Source organism: Rhyacophila brunnea, unplaced genomic scaffold, assembly GCF_057557595.1.
Source record: "Rhyacophila brunnea isolate RB1 unplaced genomic scaffold, BYU_Rbru_1.0 scaffold_22, whole genome shotgun sequence".
NCBI lineage: Eukaryota > Metazoa > Arthropoda > Insecta > Trichoptera > Rhyacophilidae > Rhyacophila > Rhyacophila brunnea.
In genome coordinates this window covers 15,355,073-15,376,232 of record NW_028232882.1, presented here as the reverse complement: position 1 = coordinate 15,376,232, position 21,160 = coordinate 15,355,073, and the positions used below count along the sequence as shown (strand labels likewise).

The window sequence follows — 21,160 nt, the reverse complement described above, 5'->3', positions numbered from 1 at the left end:
TCATAAGATGCTTAATATAATAATATAGATTGAATACTGAATAGAGATTCACTGCACTTGCAGTCTTCCCACGGACAAGGGTCAAGGGGAGAATATTAATTAGTTTCCCCAAACAGCTGATATTCCACAAAAAACATCATAAACTATCGACTTTATGATGTGAACAATTACATGGTATTACACTCTCTACAATATTGCGGGGAGACAGCTAGTTCTTAAATGTACACAATAAATCTAATTTAATCAGTACTAAATCTAAAAAGGTATGTATCCCTTATTTATTTATATTAAAACATCACTTACTATAATATTTAACAATATAACATAATACTGTGAGAATTTGATTAGTCATCAATTGACTTATTGATTCATGTCTTATATCTAATAATATATTATAACAATAGACAAATAATAATATGTACCTTTTCCAACAGCATCCCTACACGCAAATCACCACACATCGGGACTAATAGGATAATATTATATTTTCATTATTTTAGCTTCCCTCCGCGGAATTGCTATTATAGAATTATTATTGAGAAATATTATCAAATTTATGTCTCAATTAAATTTGTCCCAAATACCTAATAGAGAATTTAATTATATTAATCAAAGTAGTAAAAAATATTGGTTAATACTCAAGTCTTCACTTGAATATATCTTTATAAGGCTACAAAACTAATCCTAGCTGTTATTAAATTTACTTATTATTAACTAATTATTTATTTTATTATTTTATTTAATAGTATATAATACTTACTAGGTATGTAATAGTGTTTCACTTAAATATAGGTTATAATGATGCAATGTTAACTTCACTTAATTGATGTATTTAAATGTAATTATGCAACTTTACCTTGTTATTCTAATAAATTTAGTAATATAGATGTGCTGAGCATATACTTGTCTCAATGAACACGCAACATATTAAAAAAAATACTTATAGATAATATTTAATTTCTAATAAACCTCAGAAATATTCTTATTGGAAAAGTGGGACTCCATCTCACATCTTTCACTTTTCGGATGAGTGTCTAACCTTCAAGCTATCGATTCGTTTATGATTCATGCGAATTATTTATAATAACAACTTTATAACTGAAGTAGTTATGTACAAACGAAAGCGATCGGCTCTATTATCAATTAAGATAAATTACATTTTTTACTGATTTCACTGGGACCGAAGTTCAGCGCTAGCAAAGTTTATTATCGACGTTTTGTACCTGCGATTAATTAAACTATTTTTTTTAAATAAGTTTTTCAAAAATATGATGTATCTTCTTAAAATTGAAAGTATTCTGATAGGTATCTGAGATGCTACAGAATGTAGAATGTTATGGTGACATATCTAATCCAGTGCAAGTAACAAAACAGTATTAAGTGCACTGCATTTTCCCCAAGAAGAGATTGGATACGTCGCCAGTTATTGTGATGACCAGAAATAGATGAGGGTATTTGTGATGCGGAAGAAATTCGGACGATTTCGTCACGTTGAATAAATGCATAGCAGAGAGCCAAATCACAACAGTGGCTGACTTTTTTTTTAATTATGGGGGAGCGAAAAACATTATTACGAATTAAATATATTTTTATAAGATAAATAATACACCATTATTGGAACGAATTATTTTTTAAATCTGTAAAAAAAACTGCACCTACTTACGAAGTGGGATTACCGATGTATAATTGCTAATCACGCAAAAAATTCATAACAACTATAGCTACATTTAAGTTTTGAAATTTCGTTATTACATTCACAGTCCGCCAAGGCCCAGGAGAAATTAATTATTTCAGATAGTCAAAATAGATTACATGTAAGTTGTACGTATGCAGTTCATCGTGGGATACTTATTCGTGCGCCGCAGTACGTGAAACATGAGTTCGTATAACATTTTATCAAATGACGAGTTCTTCGTTGAACATTTCACCGTGGAATACATTTGTATCTATCTTACAAAATGCGGCGATAGTTTGCAAATAGTACTTTTCCAATTAGATTACCCCTAACCTAACCTAACCTAGTAAAGACATCTCATAAAATTCGTCACATGTTGTAGCATACGTACAAATATACTCCACGGTGAAATGTTCAACGAAAAACTCGTCATTTGATTAAATGTTACACGAACTCATGTTTCACGTATTGTGGCGCACGAATAAGTGTCCTGCGGTGAATTGTTGACGTACAAATTTCCGGATACTGGTAAAATTTGCAGTGAATAAACCCCAATGAAGTGGAATGATCAGATTATTAAATTCACTGAGAAACCTATAGCATTCACTACAAACCTGCGGAAGAATGAAACAAATAGAGAAAGCTAATCCTGAATTCCTCATAACCTTCCTTTTCCAGAGTGATCATGATATTCAGCGATAAGGGTGAGAAGTAGAAGAAGAAGTTGAGTTATGGTAGTCACCGTTTCTATTGCCAACTCCATTTATAGATACATTATAGAGCCAAACCTTGGTGTTGCTGATTTTAATATATTGTCAACTTGAGTCGAGCCACTACTTACAAATTTACTAATAAACCACCACTTAATCTAGACAAATACGGTATCGAATCGCGGGAGAAAAGGAGTATTTTTGAAAAAGGGTATGTTCAAGTCAGGATGAATACTATTTTGATAAAGCTGATTTATTAACTCAGTAGAATATATTACAAAGTAATGTATAATATATTGTTTTATTGCTTCGATATGGATGTCGGTAGTGATTTGAAACTATTTATTCCTACGGTGGAATGAAACGCAAATTGCGTGGCGAATCGGCTTTACCAGCTACATCGGGTTGAAAATGCGTCCATAGAGGTGCCGCCATAAATAGGCGATGTCACTACCTTGTTGAAGTTATACTTCTTTTGGAGCGTTTGGTAGAGAGTGAAATTGAGAGCTGCGCGCGCACACCGTTACGAAAGTGCGCGACAGTATGTAGTTAGATGCGAATCAGTTAGCTGTATACAAACACAAGTTTGATAGTAGAATTATTGTCGGCCATTTGCAATTCCTTATGTAAACAAACGATTAAACATCAGAGTGACAGTTGTTACTTTAAAAATAAAAACAATGAGAGATAATTATATCATTTAGTAATATAATGTTAAAGTGCATAGAAATAACCCAATGGCGCTCCAATAGACGGCTCTTTTTCTTGAGTGTGTAATTTAACAAGATAATTAAGAGGTAGTCGAAGAATCCAGGTTATCACAAGTTTTGTTTTTGTTTTGTTACACCAAAGAAGTATAACTTCTAACGCGAGTAGGTACATACGTACACACACCAATTTTTTTTAAATATATTTCACAACCCTAAGTAGATTTTGACACACTAATATTACTGACTGACTTAATAATACAATACGAGAAGATGCAACAATAATAATTAGCACCAGTTGAGATAGCACAAACACTTTAGTCCAAACACGTAATAATACAGTAGGTAAAGGTATGTACTCAATATTGAAAATGTATTCTACGCCTACTCGCGATTTAGTCCGATATTTATTTAATTAATTATTATTCCGTGTAACAACTAACAAGCCATGTCGTGTAGTACATACATTATCAATGAAGCGTGATACGATTAAAGAAAATGTCACTTTCTAACTCTAAGTGACAAGTGTTGTAACGATCCCAATGCGCACAAAGAATAGTGATAGAATTACACCGATAATTAATTACCAACAATGCCCATATAAACGACTTCTTTTCAATTGATTTTGATACAGTAGTGGGTAGGTTATCAGCATCGTATCCGGACAATTTTACGCCGCGCTGATTTATGCAAAAGCTTATTTATTTTATTAATTATATTTAGTGACATTTCGCGTTACTTTCCTAATTTTATTGACTTCCCAACACTTTCTCTAGTTCCTTTGTTTATGAGTAATGACATTTTTATGCGCTTACCGAATATATCAATCAGTGGCAAAGGGTGGAGTCAGGCTATTAAGATCCGCCATAAATAGTGCACATTAAACTTTAACAGTCATACGTATTTGTTTTCATTGAAATAAGACTACAATTATTTATAGACGGTGTCGGTTAGTTTTTAAAATTCAATTAAACCCTTTGAAAACAAAGCTATAATAGTCAAAAACTACTTGTCCATCTATAAAATATCTAAAATTATGCAATTGAAGCATAATATATAACTTTAGATATTTTATAGATAAAATAATATTTAATTATCTATTATAATTTGGTTAGGCAGGGTTTAATGATTGTTGTTTTAATTTAATAAAACGCATTTTTTTATAGTACTTATTCCATTTTTAATCAATAGATTAGAACCGGTTTTGTCCGCCTCAGAGGGACATTTTCAACGGTTGAAAATGTCCCTCTACAATACAATGCAGTTCCACCATTAATTGACAGTTAACAAAATAAAAGGGTTTATTGAATTATAAAATGAACCAACAATATTTATAATATTAAATGTGTATGAATGATAAAGTGTGAACACGCCGTCGTCGTGTGTCGTTCGCCCAAAATATACCAAAACCATGATGATTTGGTTTAAGCAGGGTTTAATTGGTTCTTAAAATAATAACTAATACCATCTGTAAATTGTAGTCTTGATTCAATAAAAACAGATACGTATGACTAACAACGTTTAATGTGCACTATTTATGGCGGATCTTAACAGCCTACCTCAACCCTTCGCTACTGGTATCAATAGTGGGTATCTAATGTCAGGGCTGTATCTAGGTGCTGGCGAATAGGGCGACCACCCTGGGCGCCGAGGCGCTTCAGGAGCATAGGGGACGCCAAAATGATGCCAGAAAATTTAGGAAAACTCGGTCACTAAGTTGTTGTAAATTATAAATTAAAAATAATAACGAAATTCAGTTAAATAGGTACTTAATTTATAAAAGCGAAACTGTTCTATACGAAATGATTCAAATGAATAAATAAATAATTATAATTCACTTTTTGTTAAAAAGTTTTTAATAAAATCCACTGCCAGACCAGTCATGGTGATCTTGACTTTGCTGTGTATGAGAGTACAGCAAAGTCTTTTGGTAAACTGTTATTTTCAGAAATTACGTTTTTAGTGTTTTTGTGGGGATGTGGGGGCGCAAAATCTACCCCTTGCCCTGAGTGCCAAAAGACCTTGCGACGGCCCTGTATAATTTATCGTCTCTACTACAGTATTTGTAACCACTTTATATTTCCAACACTATTTTTCATGCTTGCTTCTTTATTTAGTAATAAGGTTTATTATCTTCTTATTTGTAATAAACTATTCCTTTTATTCAACGAATAATTATTCATACAATTTGAGAATGTAACAATCTATATATTGAACATATATAATTTGAAAACATCTCATGCATATACCCAGTATCCACTATAAAAAATGAAAAAAAAATACGAACACCCGACGACACTTGAACCTGTAACTACTCATGAGTACTTATATATTTAAAGTCACTTATCCATCTATGTATCATAATATCTTTAAATATAAAAGGTTTCATTCGGCAGTGAATATTGAATATACATAGAACGACTTTTTTGCATATAATATAGTGATGTTAGATATGCTATGCAATAATAATTGATCCTTTGACCTAAAAGTCATGTAAGTATTTTTTACCATTATGTGACCTTCTCATAGCGGTACATTTTACTGTTGGTGCTAATCTAAGTCAAATATAAAAACGTATTAACCTTATTTATTCAGTAAGAAACAGCAATGTGTGCATACTGAATTGAACTGTATTTACCTTTGCTGTAGAATATTTAATAGCTCCTTGCACATCACGCTTCCCTCTTTGACGATAATCCGCAATACTGCGAATCTGTCTTCGTCCTGAAACAAAAGAAGACACAATCAATATGTTAGTACATATCATTACTTCATAAAAATGTATAAACAAAATAAATATAACCCTTCGGTTATGTTCGGAAATGATCGTATTTATGACCCCTTGTAATATTTTGACAAACTGTGTTACGAATACCACCGATCTTCCATGTGATGCGAATAACTGATGAACCAATTAAAAAAATGTCGGTATGTCATATTAGCACTTTTATTCTTATTTATATTCTATTAGAATCATGTCGTGTTATTTTATCCCCACAATTGGTTGCACTTCTTGCAGTAACCACAGTTTCTTACTTGTTCCTTCATAAATTCCCAGCTGATGTGACATGTACATTATATCCAGGAAGATCAAATTATAATTGATCCCGGTAAATAAACAATCCCCAGATCCTCAAACTATTTATCCCAATGACCTTATTGAATTCCCACATTGTTTTTCCATTGCACGATCCTAACTCTGCAAATGCTTACTATTATTATATTTTAAAACAAGATTGAAATAATTACAAGATAAAAAGAACTTTTATATACAACGTTTTTAAATTTTCCGTTGAATTAATGAATGAAATTAATTAATGAAGTAAATAAAAAACAAACAAATATAGGTAGAATGCTGAAATGTCATTTTGATTTCCATAGTAACGCAAGTATATATTAATAATTTAGTTGCTAGAACCACCCCCTTAGCAAATAAAATAATATTCTTTTACTTTTTAAGGATTTTTCTGAAATACCTTTCTATACAAAACAGAATTAGCTGAAAATGAATTCAATTCTGTTTAAAGATGGCTAAAAGTATTAAAAGAATGCATTGGCATCGTGTTCTGATATATTCTAAAAGTTTCAAATGTCTAGCTAGTCGGGAAGTTAGTTAAAAATCGATTGCAAGATTTTTACTGGACAAACAACCACCGGACAAACAAGAATACGAGATAATAAAAACTTTGTAAAATAAAATATACTTAATTGAAAATACGTGTCTTGGTAAGCCTCAGAAACATACATATTTTTTTAGAAAATCCTAGTACAAAATCTCAGACCTACTGAGGGGACATCTACAAGGGCGAATGCTTTAACCAATTAAATAACTGACTCCAATACGTAGCGTGTCTATTATATATAAATTTATATATTAAGGCGGTGAATCGTTACAATAAGTGAACTGTCTAAAGCTATACTGTCAAAAAGTGCTATGTTTTAACAGCCCCTCTCTTGGATATGTTTACAGTTTTAGCAGTTTAGACGACTACAGCGTTTTCCTGTTATCGCCGAGATCGTATTGTAACTAACAATTATTCATATTGAAAGTAACTTTGACGGTTTGCTACGTGTAATACGAGCTCCCATACTAGCCGAAAACAACCGAACATCAAAAAGTTATCGTTTATATTGTCGGACTATAGAGCGAGTTAGCGAATTTTGACAGTTTAGACGGTTAACTTATTGTAACGATTATAATACCTTAACACATAAATATGATAAATTACCGTCGATAACCGCCGATAGCCGCCTTGTGTATAAAATAGACCTACTGAGGCAAATCGCTATTTATAGCGTCCATGCTGTATAATTTAATATAAAAACCAATGAATGAAAAGACTGACAATAAAACGCAACATCGCGTTTAATCAAAACTATCGTTGGTGCTAGTACGTAAATGTAATACGTCATAAGGCATGTGATAAAGGTCAAACAAAATGTATAATGGGCAATAATTGATGACCGTGCTTTTTCAATTATTATTGCAGCCTCTTTACAAATCGTGGATATAGTGATGAGTCTTTAACAACCATCAACTGGTTCGCTAAAATATAATCGAAAACTTCACGATTGTATATTATGATTGGTGATGGTGATAGAGTTACGTTGTGGCGACTATCTTTTAAATAACAATATTGCATTTACAAATTATTTATTACTGTTATTCATTAAGATCACGCTAGTAAAACCTACCTCACACATACCGTATTTTGCGATGACCCCAATAAGTATTGTACATGCTGATACGGTTTACATGAACACCCCATTTTTGCGGTTCCACCACAACCTTATATGGCAACCTTCACATAAATTCGTATACTATGCATTTAAACTTTATCATGAAAATGTATCAATTAACATTGTATCTGGTAATCTACTGAAAACAATAGAAAAATATTATTAAGTATACTCATCGGAGTTTCTATCATCAATTTGTCATTTATAGCTTATACGATAATTGCATGTTGCTTGCGGTGGTACTGCCGAATATAATATATGATAATATTAGACAATGTATCCAGGTGGCTTGGACCATGCTTAGATGTCCAATCATGATTTTAAGGGTTCTACCTACTAACATACTTGAAATTGTACTGTTTTATAATTAATGATACGACTAATTATTGTTATAACATTTACATTAATCAGTGTAAAATACTGCTTGTTGAAAAATGATAAACAATGTGTTATCATAAAGAAGGGTAGGTACCACAGAAAAGATTAATATAAAATGTAAAAACCATCAACATGCAATAAGGTTTTGATGCAGGGTACTTTACAACGGTCAGGCTATAAACCCAGACAAAATAACATATTCTTTAAAATTCATTTAGTGCAACGCGACTGGCGCGTTTGCATTATTTGGCCATTAAATATAATTGACATGATATTTAAATGTGTAAGTAAATGTGTTACCACGTTATTAAGTTTCTTCCATATTTTTAAACACTCGAGATCCCTACCCTTATCCAGTTACCATTCATGTTGTGTTAGGTGCACTCTTGTATACTAAATTAATACGTACTTATGAAATTTAAGCACCTAACTGTTAAAAATACGGGATAGATACTCTCTTTTTCCTTCGTTTTGTGCTTTAAAATTGCTTAATGTGAATATGGTGAAGATGAAATTTAATGTTAGGCCCGGTTGGTCAACGTGCAACGAATGCATCAACCAATCACCATGTATCAATCACATGGTGTATAAAGCGGAGAGACCCAGAGGTGGATGCTGTAGCGAAGAAGCAGACATAAATAAAGAAGAACGTACTTAACAACCGGTTCGCACGAATCAGAACAATTCCGTAGTAAAGTAAAACCACTGGCCACTTAATGCGATCGTTTCTCCGAGGGTCATTAAACGCGGTAATTTATTGGTCTAACAATGGACCACATATTTCGGATTTGGTTACTAGTTTGCATTAGGTACCTACACAATTCTGCAAACAAAAATGTTATTCGCAGGTTGAAAAATATATGCGAGGCGAATCATAATGTGTCGACATGTCATGATATGTGTGAATAGATCATTATTTTCAAAATTCAAGGACCTTCAACAAATACCGAAACGAAAATTTTAGCTATGCAGCCGACCGATTGATAGTTGAATTCTTTCAAAGTTGTTCAAATGTTTATATCAGGCACACCTCTTAGTGATAACCATCACCTTTTTTTTTGGTTTTTTATTCGATACTGAATATATTATACACAAGACATTTGAGAATTATTTTCATACGTATATATTATCACGAAGAGACGATTTACGTGTCTGGGACACGTATTCCGGATGCCGCCAAAGAGTTCGACACGTCGTACCCTTGTGGCACAGCCTCAAGGGTTCCATTGCCGTGACCAGCCCTCCCTCACCCTGCAGCGGTGCTACAGGAGCGACCTACGGGCTGCAGATCTGACATGGCGGGAGGCGCAAGATTTGGCGATGGACCGAAGGAAGTGGCACGAACTAGTGCTTGCCCTAAGCCGCAATGTTGGAAGAAGAAGAAGATTATTATAAAACTGCACTTTATGACGACTTACGACGTTTCGCGCCTTTACTGCAGTCTTGAAAACGCGTACTTACAATCTATTACAGCCTGCCTCCACCCTTCGCTACTGCTGTTACGTTATAGTAGCTTAGAGCAAGACAATTTTAAATGCTAGATATTCGACTAATTATTGGCTATCTATTATAGTATTATACCAACCAACCAAATACTTCGTTTTATTTCTCTTCAGTAGGTAGTAGGTACTTATGTCTATGGTGTGACTCCTTTGGTCTTCGCTTACCTTCCGACTTCTCGAGTATCAGTTTCTTTACCATGCGTGATTCGTCCATCCGGTGTACTTCTAAGGCAGCCCAATTTGATGTGGTGTATAGAATATGGGGCACATGTACAAAACACACAGCTCCTTGTGTTTATAGCTGTCTTTACTCAGACTGTGGTTAATACTTTGGACGCTGAAGACGCACCTGGCGCGTAATGGCCAGGCGGCCGATCTATATAAACTTATAAATCATTTTATTTTTTAAATGCCTTATGATGTGGAACCCACGTATGATTTTTTAACTGACTAAGCGGCATATTTAACTCATGTTACTCTTAAAAATATTGACGTTTTTGCCTATTTTAGAATTTAATTCAACAAAAATAATTCACATATTGTTTTTCAATGTGTGTTTAGACCCAGAGTATAAACCTAATAGGTTGAGCAAGTGGCAACATCAATTTCTCGAAAAATCAAAAATCTGATCATACAATCGGATCTAACTTTATAAAAAGGGGTAGGTACTTAATAAAATAATTTTAAGCCAATTAAACTTTATATAAATATGTGGTTTCAGGGTAAAAGTGCTTTAATCAGAAACTGTGAACTTCGATAATAGTGATAATTATTGCTTACTCTTCGACAGCAAAATTGTGAATTATATGTAGAAAATGATGATTGTTTTATATTGAAAAAAATTACGTTAATTAATATAAACAAAAAATGCAATCGAAAATCTTCATTTACTGCAACAAAATTACCGCATTGCATTCGAACTTGTGCAATTGAATAACTGGAACTACTATAAGAACTTGCCATTTCCAATACGGTCACCCGTGGTTGCAAATATGTGACGTTCGTACATACGGTGTGCATTGCAGCGAACACTTTCCCATACAAGCGGTGAGTGACAACCACCGGTGGCTGTGGTTAATGGTTGAGTCTGCGCGTGACCTTAACGTGATGCGATTACATAGATTATATAACTATGATTGCCGCATGTCATACATCTTATCACACACATGTATTTCATAAAATTCTAATAATTGCAAAGAATTAAAAAAACATTAACTATGTAACTAAGTATCACAGTATGTATAATTGTATGCAAATTTCAATCATCTACACTCTACCCAGGGGTAGTCAAATTGGTCCCTACCACCCACTAGTGGGCGTTCCAGCTTTCATGGTGGGCAGTAGGAGTTTTAAATACATTTTCATTATGCATCAGCCCCAGGGATCTCACTAATAATTTAATTAATTAAATATAATTTTATCAGACTTCATACTTCTATGTATCTAAAGTATAAATAAAAAGATAGATTTAACTACAGTAAGTTGTCTTGTAAAGATTTATTCTGCCAAACAGGTGTTCAGCGAAAGTCTGACATAAAGTATTTGGTAAGTAATTATTATTATATGCTTTACTTGCTGTAACTCTGCTTTATTAATTTTATAAAGTAAAGTTACTTCCCTAGTTTTTAAATCACCATCACTGTGGAACCGGTGGACGGTTAGAAAATTTTACTACTAACAGAGATACAAAAGTGAGCGGTAGGTATAAAAATGTTGACCACCCCTGCTCTACACTGTAGAGTCTACACTCTACAGAAACCATTTAACTCAGTGACGTACCGTAGGGGTAAGCAGGTCATGCGTTGCCCGCATATTATAAAGGACTGCAAATGAAGACACGGATTCAAATATTACAACTTTTAAGAACAGCAGCAATTTTCCATGAAGTAGAGAATATTGTCACTTTATTACAAAGTTTCGACATCTTAGTTTAAAAATTAATCAAAGCATTAAAAATCACAAGGATGCCTCCAAACCTATCATCGCCATAGACCTCCGTATACCTAAAACCACAGCTGTTTGAGATTGGGTTTTATGTAAATGCTCTAATTGTGTGTAAGTCAATTTAAAGATTTTTTTATTGTATTTGTCTGCGTAAGATAACCGAAATTAAATAATAAATTAGGTTAGTGAGTACAAAATAAATCAGCAGCCAATTTTAAACTAAAATGAAAGGAGATGGCATTATACCTCAGCTTAAGGGCGGCACTTTGCCTAGGGACGTCACTGACTGTTCTCAAACGGGAACTCGTTTTATTCATGACGTATGTATAATTACTGCAATTAACATAGTTTGTACATAGTTGATGCAAATTAAATTAATAAATAAATACCTACGTAGGTATATAAAACATAATATTATTATGTATACATAATGCGTTGTACCTCTGATAGCCTTATGAAAAAATGTGTCCGGACACGTTTTTGTGGCAAATATAGATAAGGCTTCAAGATTAATAAAAATGACCTTGTGGCATGATAAATTTTAATACAGTCATTTTTATTCGGTGTAAAAAAGAACATTTGCATCTATACTGCAATGTTTTATTTGCAATCAAGTATGTACATCATACATACTTCCTCTAAAATAGAGGATAAATAAAAATTAAATAAAAACAAGTTTCCAAAACACTAATAATAATAATATATGCAAACTGAACAGCTATACACCTACATTGGCCGAGCTGTAACGTCTCGGGTTATTTAATCGTGGGTCCTGGGCTCGAATCCTGGATCTGACAATTCTCTTTTTTACAGTTTGTGTTTACACCCATAGACCTAATGGTTGAGAAAGTGGCTAACACACATTTTTCGTAAAAATAAAAATATGTCAATATTGATAAAGAATACAAATTGCATATGGTACCTATTGATTAGTTTATATTCAATTAAACCCTCCATAAAGTAAACCTTAATAGATATTAGATAAAAAATATTCTTGTATCTATAGCTATATCTCTATATTTTATATATATAGCCAATACATAACTGTAGATATTTATTATGGGTTGGTTTAGGCAGTGTTTAGTCGATTTTTAAAAACCATCTTCATTTTGTATGCTTAAGGGGGGACATGCTCGTCGAAGGTCAAAATTGAGTTTTTATTGTATTTTCAAACCATGATCTTGGACACTCCTTAAACGTTGTAGATAATCTATTTATATAATTTTGAAGCCTTATTATCCTTTATAGTTATTTTAAACATTTGATGACTGCATAAAGTATTTTTGTTACATAAAATAGAATTCTTTTAAACCTCCTTTTAAAACTACCTACTTCAAATATAGTTTGTACTCCCTACTTTAATTATAGTTTGTCAATTTATGGCTACGGCCGTATGTTGTAGCTTAACCACTGGGGAATGACAAAAGAAATGGCGTATTTCAAAAAAACACTACCTTATTCTTAGGTCAATAATTATTATAAAGCAATCATTATTCATAAGATGTTTATCACACTTGAATGGTCAAAGACATAGCTTATAATAAGTATATTTAGAATTATCTTCAAATGTGTTAATCTTGCTGATTTTTTAAATAATAAAATGCCTAATTCTTGTCAAATTTGGGATCACAGAGATTATCAATATAATTTTGTATCGTGAATATTTTACAAAAATTATCTCGTAATAAATTATACTAATGGTTTTATAAATGCGTTTAAAAATTAATAAATGTAAAAAATCTTAACACCACTGCACAGTTATGTACCGAAATATGACTTTATTCTAAAACATTAGAGCGAGAGGTTTAAAAGAATCCTATTTTATGTAACAAAAATACTGTATGCAGTCATCAAATGTTTAAAATAACTATAAAGGATAACAAGGCTTTAAAATCATATAAATAGATTATCTACAACGTTTAAGGAGTGTCCAGTATCATGGTTTGAAAATACAATAAAAACTCAATTTTGACCTACGACGAGCACGTGGGCCGTTAATTCAATAAAAACAAATAATTTATTATGACTGAAAAAAGTGAATAAATTAATTTTGTCAGATCTCCACAGCCTATCTCTGCTATTATGGTTCGGTCTAAGCAGGGTTTAATTTAATTTTAAAAACAAACCAATTCTATCTGCAATTTGTATTCTTAGTTCAATCAAAATACATAAGTATGACTGACTAATCGTAGTGTGCTCTATTTATGTTGAATTTCCACAGCTTACCTCCACCCATTCTCACTAGTATATACAGCGGAGCTACGGGTTGCTTGCGTGACTTTGGAAGATGCAAGAAGACTGGCGCACGACAGGGATTCTTAAAAGCGGAGTGTGGTGGCCATATGCTCCAACTAAGGAACGGACATGGTTGAACAAAACGAAGATACAACGTGTAAGTCAACATTGCGGCCGTATTAATATTTTACGTGCACATCGCATTTATTCGTATTTACACTAATGTTCGACAACAATATCTCGTTGATAACCGGAAGTCGCTATAGTCGCATATAGAAGACTTCTCAGTGACGTACCTGCCATGGCGGCAACGCGTGTTTAAATAATGTACCGGCTCTCTTTTTAGACGAAACTCCTTTTCTTCTTCGCAATATACCTAAATTTTACTTATAATAATTCTAATATCACTCCTGTGGGTCTATTCTATACTTATCGACCGCTAAAGTGATAAAGTGATAAATAGTATCAAACTTAGGGTAGGTTTGTATCAAAATATTAGCACTTTTTGTAACAATTACACGAAGTTGGTTTTTATTGTTGCAATAAGTGCTATATTTTAACAGCACCTATCTTGCTGCTGTTAAAATATCGCACTTATTGCAACAATAAAAACCAACTTCGTGTAATTGTTACAAAAAGTGCTAATATTTTGATACAAACCTACCCTAAGTTTGATACTATTTATGACTTTAGTGTTTGATATGTATATAATAGACCCACTGATCATTTTAGACATATTTTTATTATAAAAAATATTAAATTACGTAAATTGATAGATCCTTACACCACGGAAGCGTAAAATGAAATGACAAATTTGGGGGCGTTCCTCATTTGAAAACGGAAGTGCGATTGATTGCAAAGAAGGAACTTGTAGGTTCACAGTTTTAACACGTGGATAAGACGTTCTTGTTCGACAATAAATGCTTTCTAAATTAATAATGGAGTTTAGATAGGTTTTGATTCTCATTGACTCAAATATTATGTAAATACATATTTGCATTGCGACGCCCATATGCTTCGTCTGACAGCGGATATGGTAATAAAAAAACCATCGATGGTAATCAATGCCTTTAGAATGTATATACGTCGGCGGGCCATGTTTTATCTTTACTGATTCAATAACAGGTTGTATTATTGAGTAATACCAAAAAAAAATATTAAAAAATAATCATGACATTTCATGAACAAACTGGATCTACTGGTTCTCACTTTATTCACACACCAGCTTCCGGCATGTAGACTATATTGGTAATACAGGTACATTACGATAAAAAATTAAACAAATAAAAAACAGTAAAAACAACCTGTTCCGATTTGGGTTAAATTTGTCTCATGTCACAACTATTACATCAATCACGATTATAAAATAATAAAACGTTCACAACGCATCTAAAGTTCATCAGTTGTGATATTCTAAATTTGAAATTAATATATTTCCGATATTCTTTTTATTACCTACGTCGATTGGCTAAAGTTTTATATAAGATATTGTTAAGTATATTGAAATGTCAATGTTCTGCTTTCCCCTAATTTAGTATGCAAACTTCAGCGTTACTGTCCAGTGTTTAGATTTAGCACATCTAAATGAACGAGAAAACTTAAATTCACTATAGGTAAATAACACAAACATGGATCCTCCAAACCAATCACCCCGCACCACACGGTTTTAATAGAGCGTTTGATTGTAAAGCATCAACAGTGACGCCTGGGAAAGTCTCAAGAGCAGATACTCAATACTGAGGTCACCAGCATTCAAGTGTACTTTGATTGTATTTACAGAGACGTAACAAAACTAAAACGATAAAAAATTCTTAAACGCAACAATGTTGGCATTCGTGGCGACCGAGTCGGACAACCCGATGGCTCCAACAACTTATTCGACCAACTTAAGCATATTTTCCCTTTTAGTGCACATTCTCGCATATTCCCAGAGGATGTGATTTGGATCCTGTACTATTCCGTTACATGGACATGTTGGTCGGGTCTCAAAGATTCAAAGAGCTTAGCATCAAATCCACCATGGTCAGTCAAAAATTGACTGGTTAAGTGGTCAGGGGTCAATTTGGTAATCTCCAATAATTGCCATTTGACATTAGGGGAAAACAAATGAGTAGCTTGGTATCAAAGTGGGACAAACACCAACTCCGACTAAATTCGTGTTTTGATTGATTATGGTAGTGCAAGTGGTGTTCTTTTCAAAAAACCCATCAAAAGTATCAAAAACGGTAGTTGTCATATAGATTATTGCTTTTAAAGTTGATATTTTATATGAAAAACGGACACTTTACACCCATGTTTGTGAGTCTCCTGTAAATTTTTGTAAATGGCTTATGTCCCACTTTGAAACCAAACTTCTCAAATATGTGTAAGTACTAGCCCTTGGTGGAGGCATCGCACTTTTCATAATATGTAAACATATGAACATCTAAATAATAACATTATTTATGATTTTAAATTTAGCACCAGATAGAAACAAATTATATATCTACCCTTGCCTAAATCAAATAAACCTACAATTAAAATCAAATCACTGGACTACTCGTTTCCTAATCTATGGCCAAAAAATGGCGCTTATATTAACATACTCTTTACGATGAATAAATTGTTGTTAGCTATTCGCCCATCCCACTGGGCATTTACTCTGAGTTAACCGCACATTGAAATAAATAATATGCGATTTTCACGCGACGCGGGAATTAAACCCGCACCTGTTGGAACGAGTACCTACTCTGGAACTACTCCACCATTATGGACAAAAAGATACAATAATTGATTCAGGGTAATTATTAACTGTAAAAGAAGATGAACCATCCGCAATAGACAAGTGTCAGTAACAAATTCATATCGTTTCAATGTGTTTTTTGACCCAGGGCATGGATCTAATCGGTTGAGTGATTAAAAAATCTCGTAAAACTATATGAATTACAGTTTTGTTAAGAAACCTCCATAACTATTATGCGTCAAAACTGAGTATAACTAATCATTGGTACTCGCTACTCGTACTGTTACCGCATAACAGCATACGTAACAGGCATACGCATCACTGCATTTTAAGGCTTGTTTACACGGGTTTAGTACTAATCGTTAGTAATCAATATTCACACCATAGAGGTATTAAATAAAAAGAGGGGCAAGGAACCGGCTTTCTTATACAACTGAATGAAGCAGGCCTATAATAGCCGACACGAGAAATAGCGACGCGATAAAAAAAAATGCAAGGCATCACGGAGGATTTACTTTGGTCATTATAACGTACCCATATAATATAATGTTAACGTGAAAATTTTGCCGCAAATTGATTACCAGCCTGCCTCACCATACTTTCATATAACCTGCCGCCCCTAGACTCACACTAAAGATTAGTACTAAGCTCGTGTAAATAAGTCTTTAGTCACTTAGTTGTATGTTACTCGTACCTTATTGGTTAAATTAACAATATATTGCTATTTCTCAATATACTTTCTATATTCGGTTACTTTCATAAATATTATCGTACAATTATTGCATATTAATATTTGTTGTAATAAATAGTTTCATATCTCCATATGTCCATAATATCTAAGAGCAATATTTAAATTGATCAAAATATTATTTTTGAAAGTTGAAATTTATTATTTTAATAGAATTAATTTTTTTGCATTGTTTAGACGGTTAGAGCCTCCTGGTAATAATATTTTCGCATACGTACAGTATGGTTTTGGATGCTTAACACGTTACAAGAGGTAGAAATGTTTTTTAATTAATATACATACTCTAAGAAAGTTTTAGAAACCATGATTTATTGGATGTATATGTCACCGCTACATAACTAATTTACATAAGAATAAAAATGTGAATCAATGATGTGAAGCGGCTACGATAGCCGAACGGTAACGTATCCGGTTAGTAAGTAGTGGGTCTCGGGTTCAATTTCCGGATCTGACAAAAAATACATGTTGTGTTTCAATGTATGTTTGAACCAAGAGCACGGACATAATATGTTAATCAAGTTGTTAACATCCATTTCTCGTAGATAAAAATACTGTTACGGAACCCTTTTTGTGAGGCAGTCTAGATCCACATCGGTTGTAAAAGCAATAAATTTGTAAAAAAAAAAAAAAAGTAGAATAATAAGTAGATTTTTTTATAAATTGTGGAATTGTTAGAAGTTATTTTGTAATTTTTAATACCACCCCTCTATCCCCTTCATCACATTAAATCATACACTCATCTTAGGGCTTGACATCATATATGGATGACCCATTACTGTTTCTAATTTTGCAAATTGATAGTGATTAAGTAGATGAAGTGATAACTTGATTTATTATTTATTTATTTAGAAAAAGAATATTATGGCTTTAAAACTACCAGGCCAATGCACCATAATACATGATTAAATATTAGTAATACAAAAGGTCCTAATTATAAATAACAACCAGAAAGAAAAATATAAAGTATATTTTTATATAAATATTAAAATAAAATAATAAAAAAACAATTATGAATTTAACCTATTTAAGACGTCCACAAACATTATATATTTTTCAAAAGAATGAACCTGCATGATGATGTCGAATTGGTTAATCGCACGATACACAGCATCATGAAACATTTCAACTGTCCTGCGAAGAGGTATCATGAAGACCACAGAGTTACAAGTGAGTATAATAATATATAATGTTATACGTTTATCGCAATTTAAAAAATATCATCATATTTAAGTGCAATATTTTTCGGGCATCGTGTACTTTTAATAATATTACCGATATATTATTTATTTTAATAATATAAATCAAATGAACGAGGAATATAATCGCTCCTATTAAATATAGTTTCTCAAAATGCATTCATTTGATTAACGATCTTATTGTTTTTGCCCTGTCAAAGAACGAAGTGATATCAACTATAAATTGAAAAGTTTTATTCCCACGCGCCAGATAATGTTTTTGTGCATTGAAGACGCCATTGTTGGCTTTTTCATAAATAAAAAAATCAACCTGTACCAAGCAGCTGCCAAGAAATCGATTGTATACTTGTTTTGCCGATATTGAAGGCTGTCCGTTGATAATAACATGAATTGTTGTATTTATAACAAGAAAAATATCTTATTGGAGGTCCGTTACTATTATTGACATCGAATTTAAGCAACTGAAATAGCATAAAGTAGTGGTCTCACTAGAGTTGACTACATCATAAAATCAGCAACACGGCTCACTCTCGATCAGTAAATCTCGGAAAAGCATTGGGTATAATAATGTATTTATATAGCAGAAGCTTGTCAACATCCCCCATACTCCCCGGACTTTGCAGACAGGTCAAAACATCCATTGAAGAGTTTTTTGCCTTATAATCCAAAGATTTTTATAAGGATGGAATAAATTAAAATTCAATTTTTTTTAACATATCGTGAACATTGCAAATTACAAATTCGAGACGTTCACAACATGACATTTAAAAACAAATAAACAGCGTAAAGAAATAATAAATATATGCAGTATCACAAAAACAGTATGAAAAGTAAAGTAAAAGATACAATAGTATAAAAAATATATAAATTATAAAGCATGGAAGCACACCGAATGAGCTAAGTGGACCCTATTTTAAGAATTTATAAAACAACGTCCACCTCACGTAAGTGAAATATATCAACATCCGAAGGGATTTTGTTGAACAGAGTTATTGTCCTCCCAATTGGCATCTAAGCACTAAGATAGTTATCAGGGACACACAAGTCAACACTACCAAGAATGGCGGCGTAACAATACGCATTATAAATATTGGATTAAATAAACGATGTCCTTTAAAAAAAACTGTTATTGATAAAAACGGCAAGAACTTATTCATCGACTTAATAAAAATATATACTTATGCGAATGTCTATTTCGGTCTTAGGGTATTTTCGGTTTACACATGGCGATATAATTAGTGTGAGTAGTCGTTACCAATGATTAGCACTAAGCCCGTGTAAACAAGCCTTAATGCACATTATATATTTAGAAAAACACTAACTGAGAGAGTATATCATAACCAATAGAAAAAACTTTTTTGAAAAAAGTAAGCCAACCGGTCGGGAATCGAACCCGGCATCTCCAACGGGTAAACGCCCCAAACTCGTCGCATTCTGCCATTATGCTACGGAAGACATACTAATGACGACATATATTTAAGCTATTGGCTACTAAATACCTACCACTCAGTGCTCTTCAAAATCATGTTACTTCGGCAATCGATTTTTGTTTATTAAATCAAAGTAGGTAGTTATTTTACTATTACAACGATTACTAACCGACGTCTAGGAATTTCTCCAATATTTTTTAAGCAACTTCTTGTACTTGCTAATAATTTTTAATTAACTATTTCTTTATTCAAACGAATAATTCACAAGATTTAAGAATATATCATTCTGATTATAAGAAGTTGCTTAAAAAATATTGGAGAAATTCCTAGACGTCGGTTAGTAATCGTTGTAATAGTAAAATAACTACCTACTTTGATTTAATAAACAAAAATCGATTGCCGAAATAACATGATTTTGAAGAGCACTGAGTGGTAGGTATTTAGTAGCCAATAGCTTAATTATATGTCGTCATTAGTATGTCTTCCGTAGCATAATGGCAGAATGCGACGAGTTTGGGGCGTTTACCCGTTGGAGATGCCGGGTTCGATTCCCGACCGGTTGGCTTACTTTTTTCAAAAAAGTTTTTTCTATTGGTTATGATATACTCTCTCAGTTAGTGTTTTTCTAAATATATAATGTTCAATAATCAGAATGATATATTCTTAAATCTTGTGAATTATTCGTTTGAATAAAGAAATAGTTAATTAAGCCTTAATGCATTATAATGTCGGTACTTTGAAAATCTAACTAAAATAACCATAGATAGCTTCAAAGTCGGTAACTTTCTTTTTATATTTTTCTTGATTCTGATTTTTGTACTTTTCCATCGTATGTTTAATATTAATTTATAAACTAGGTATCTAATCTAGTTCCATTTGTTAGTTGAATAGAATTAAACTACATGTTAATTAATTATAAAGTCGTTTATATTCATCAGCCGCCATTTTTTTTATATTATACGACTAACTTTAAAAATGATCTTTATTAATTTTAATGACATTGAAGACATTTTATTTTGCTATTAACCTTTACTGATTGTTTACTAATATATACTCAATGTGTTTAAAGGATTTTGCGATTATCTCAAAATGGCGTAATATGTAGGTGACCGACTTTCAAATGAACAATCCCAGATGAAAGTGGTATAACAATATTATAATGGTTATTATAAA

At 32.6% G+C, this 21,160-nt stretch overlaps 1 protein-coding gene across 7 annotated transcripts in view; it reads right to left on the bottom strand.

The window, feature by feature from the left end:
- The window catches only part of Nost (Nostrin), a 92,408-nt gene that overhangs the window by 38,641 nt on the left and 32,607 nt on the right, over nt 1-21,160 (bottom strand). For all 7 annotated transcript variants that reach the window (XM_085949445.1, XM_085949448.1, XM_085949451.1 and 4 more), the window contains exon 3: nt 5,731-5,816. In XM_085949445.1, the coding sequence (XP_085805571.1) occupies nt 5,731-5,816 (86 nt within the window). The remainder of the gene's footprint in view (nt 1-5,730; nt 5,817-21,160) is intronic.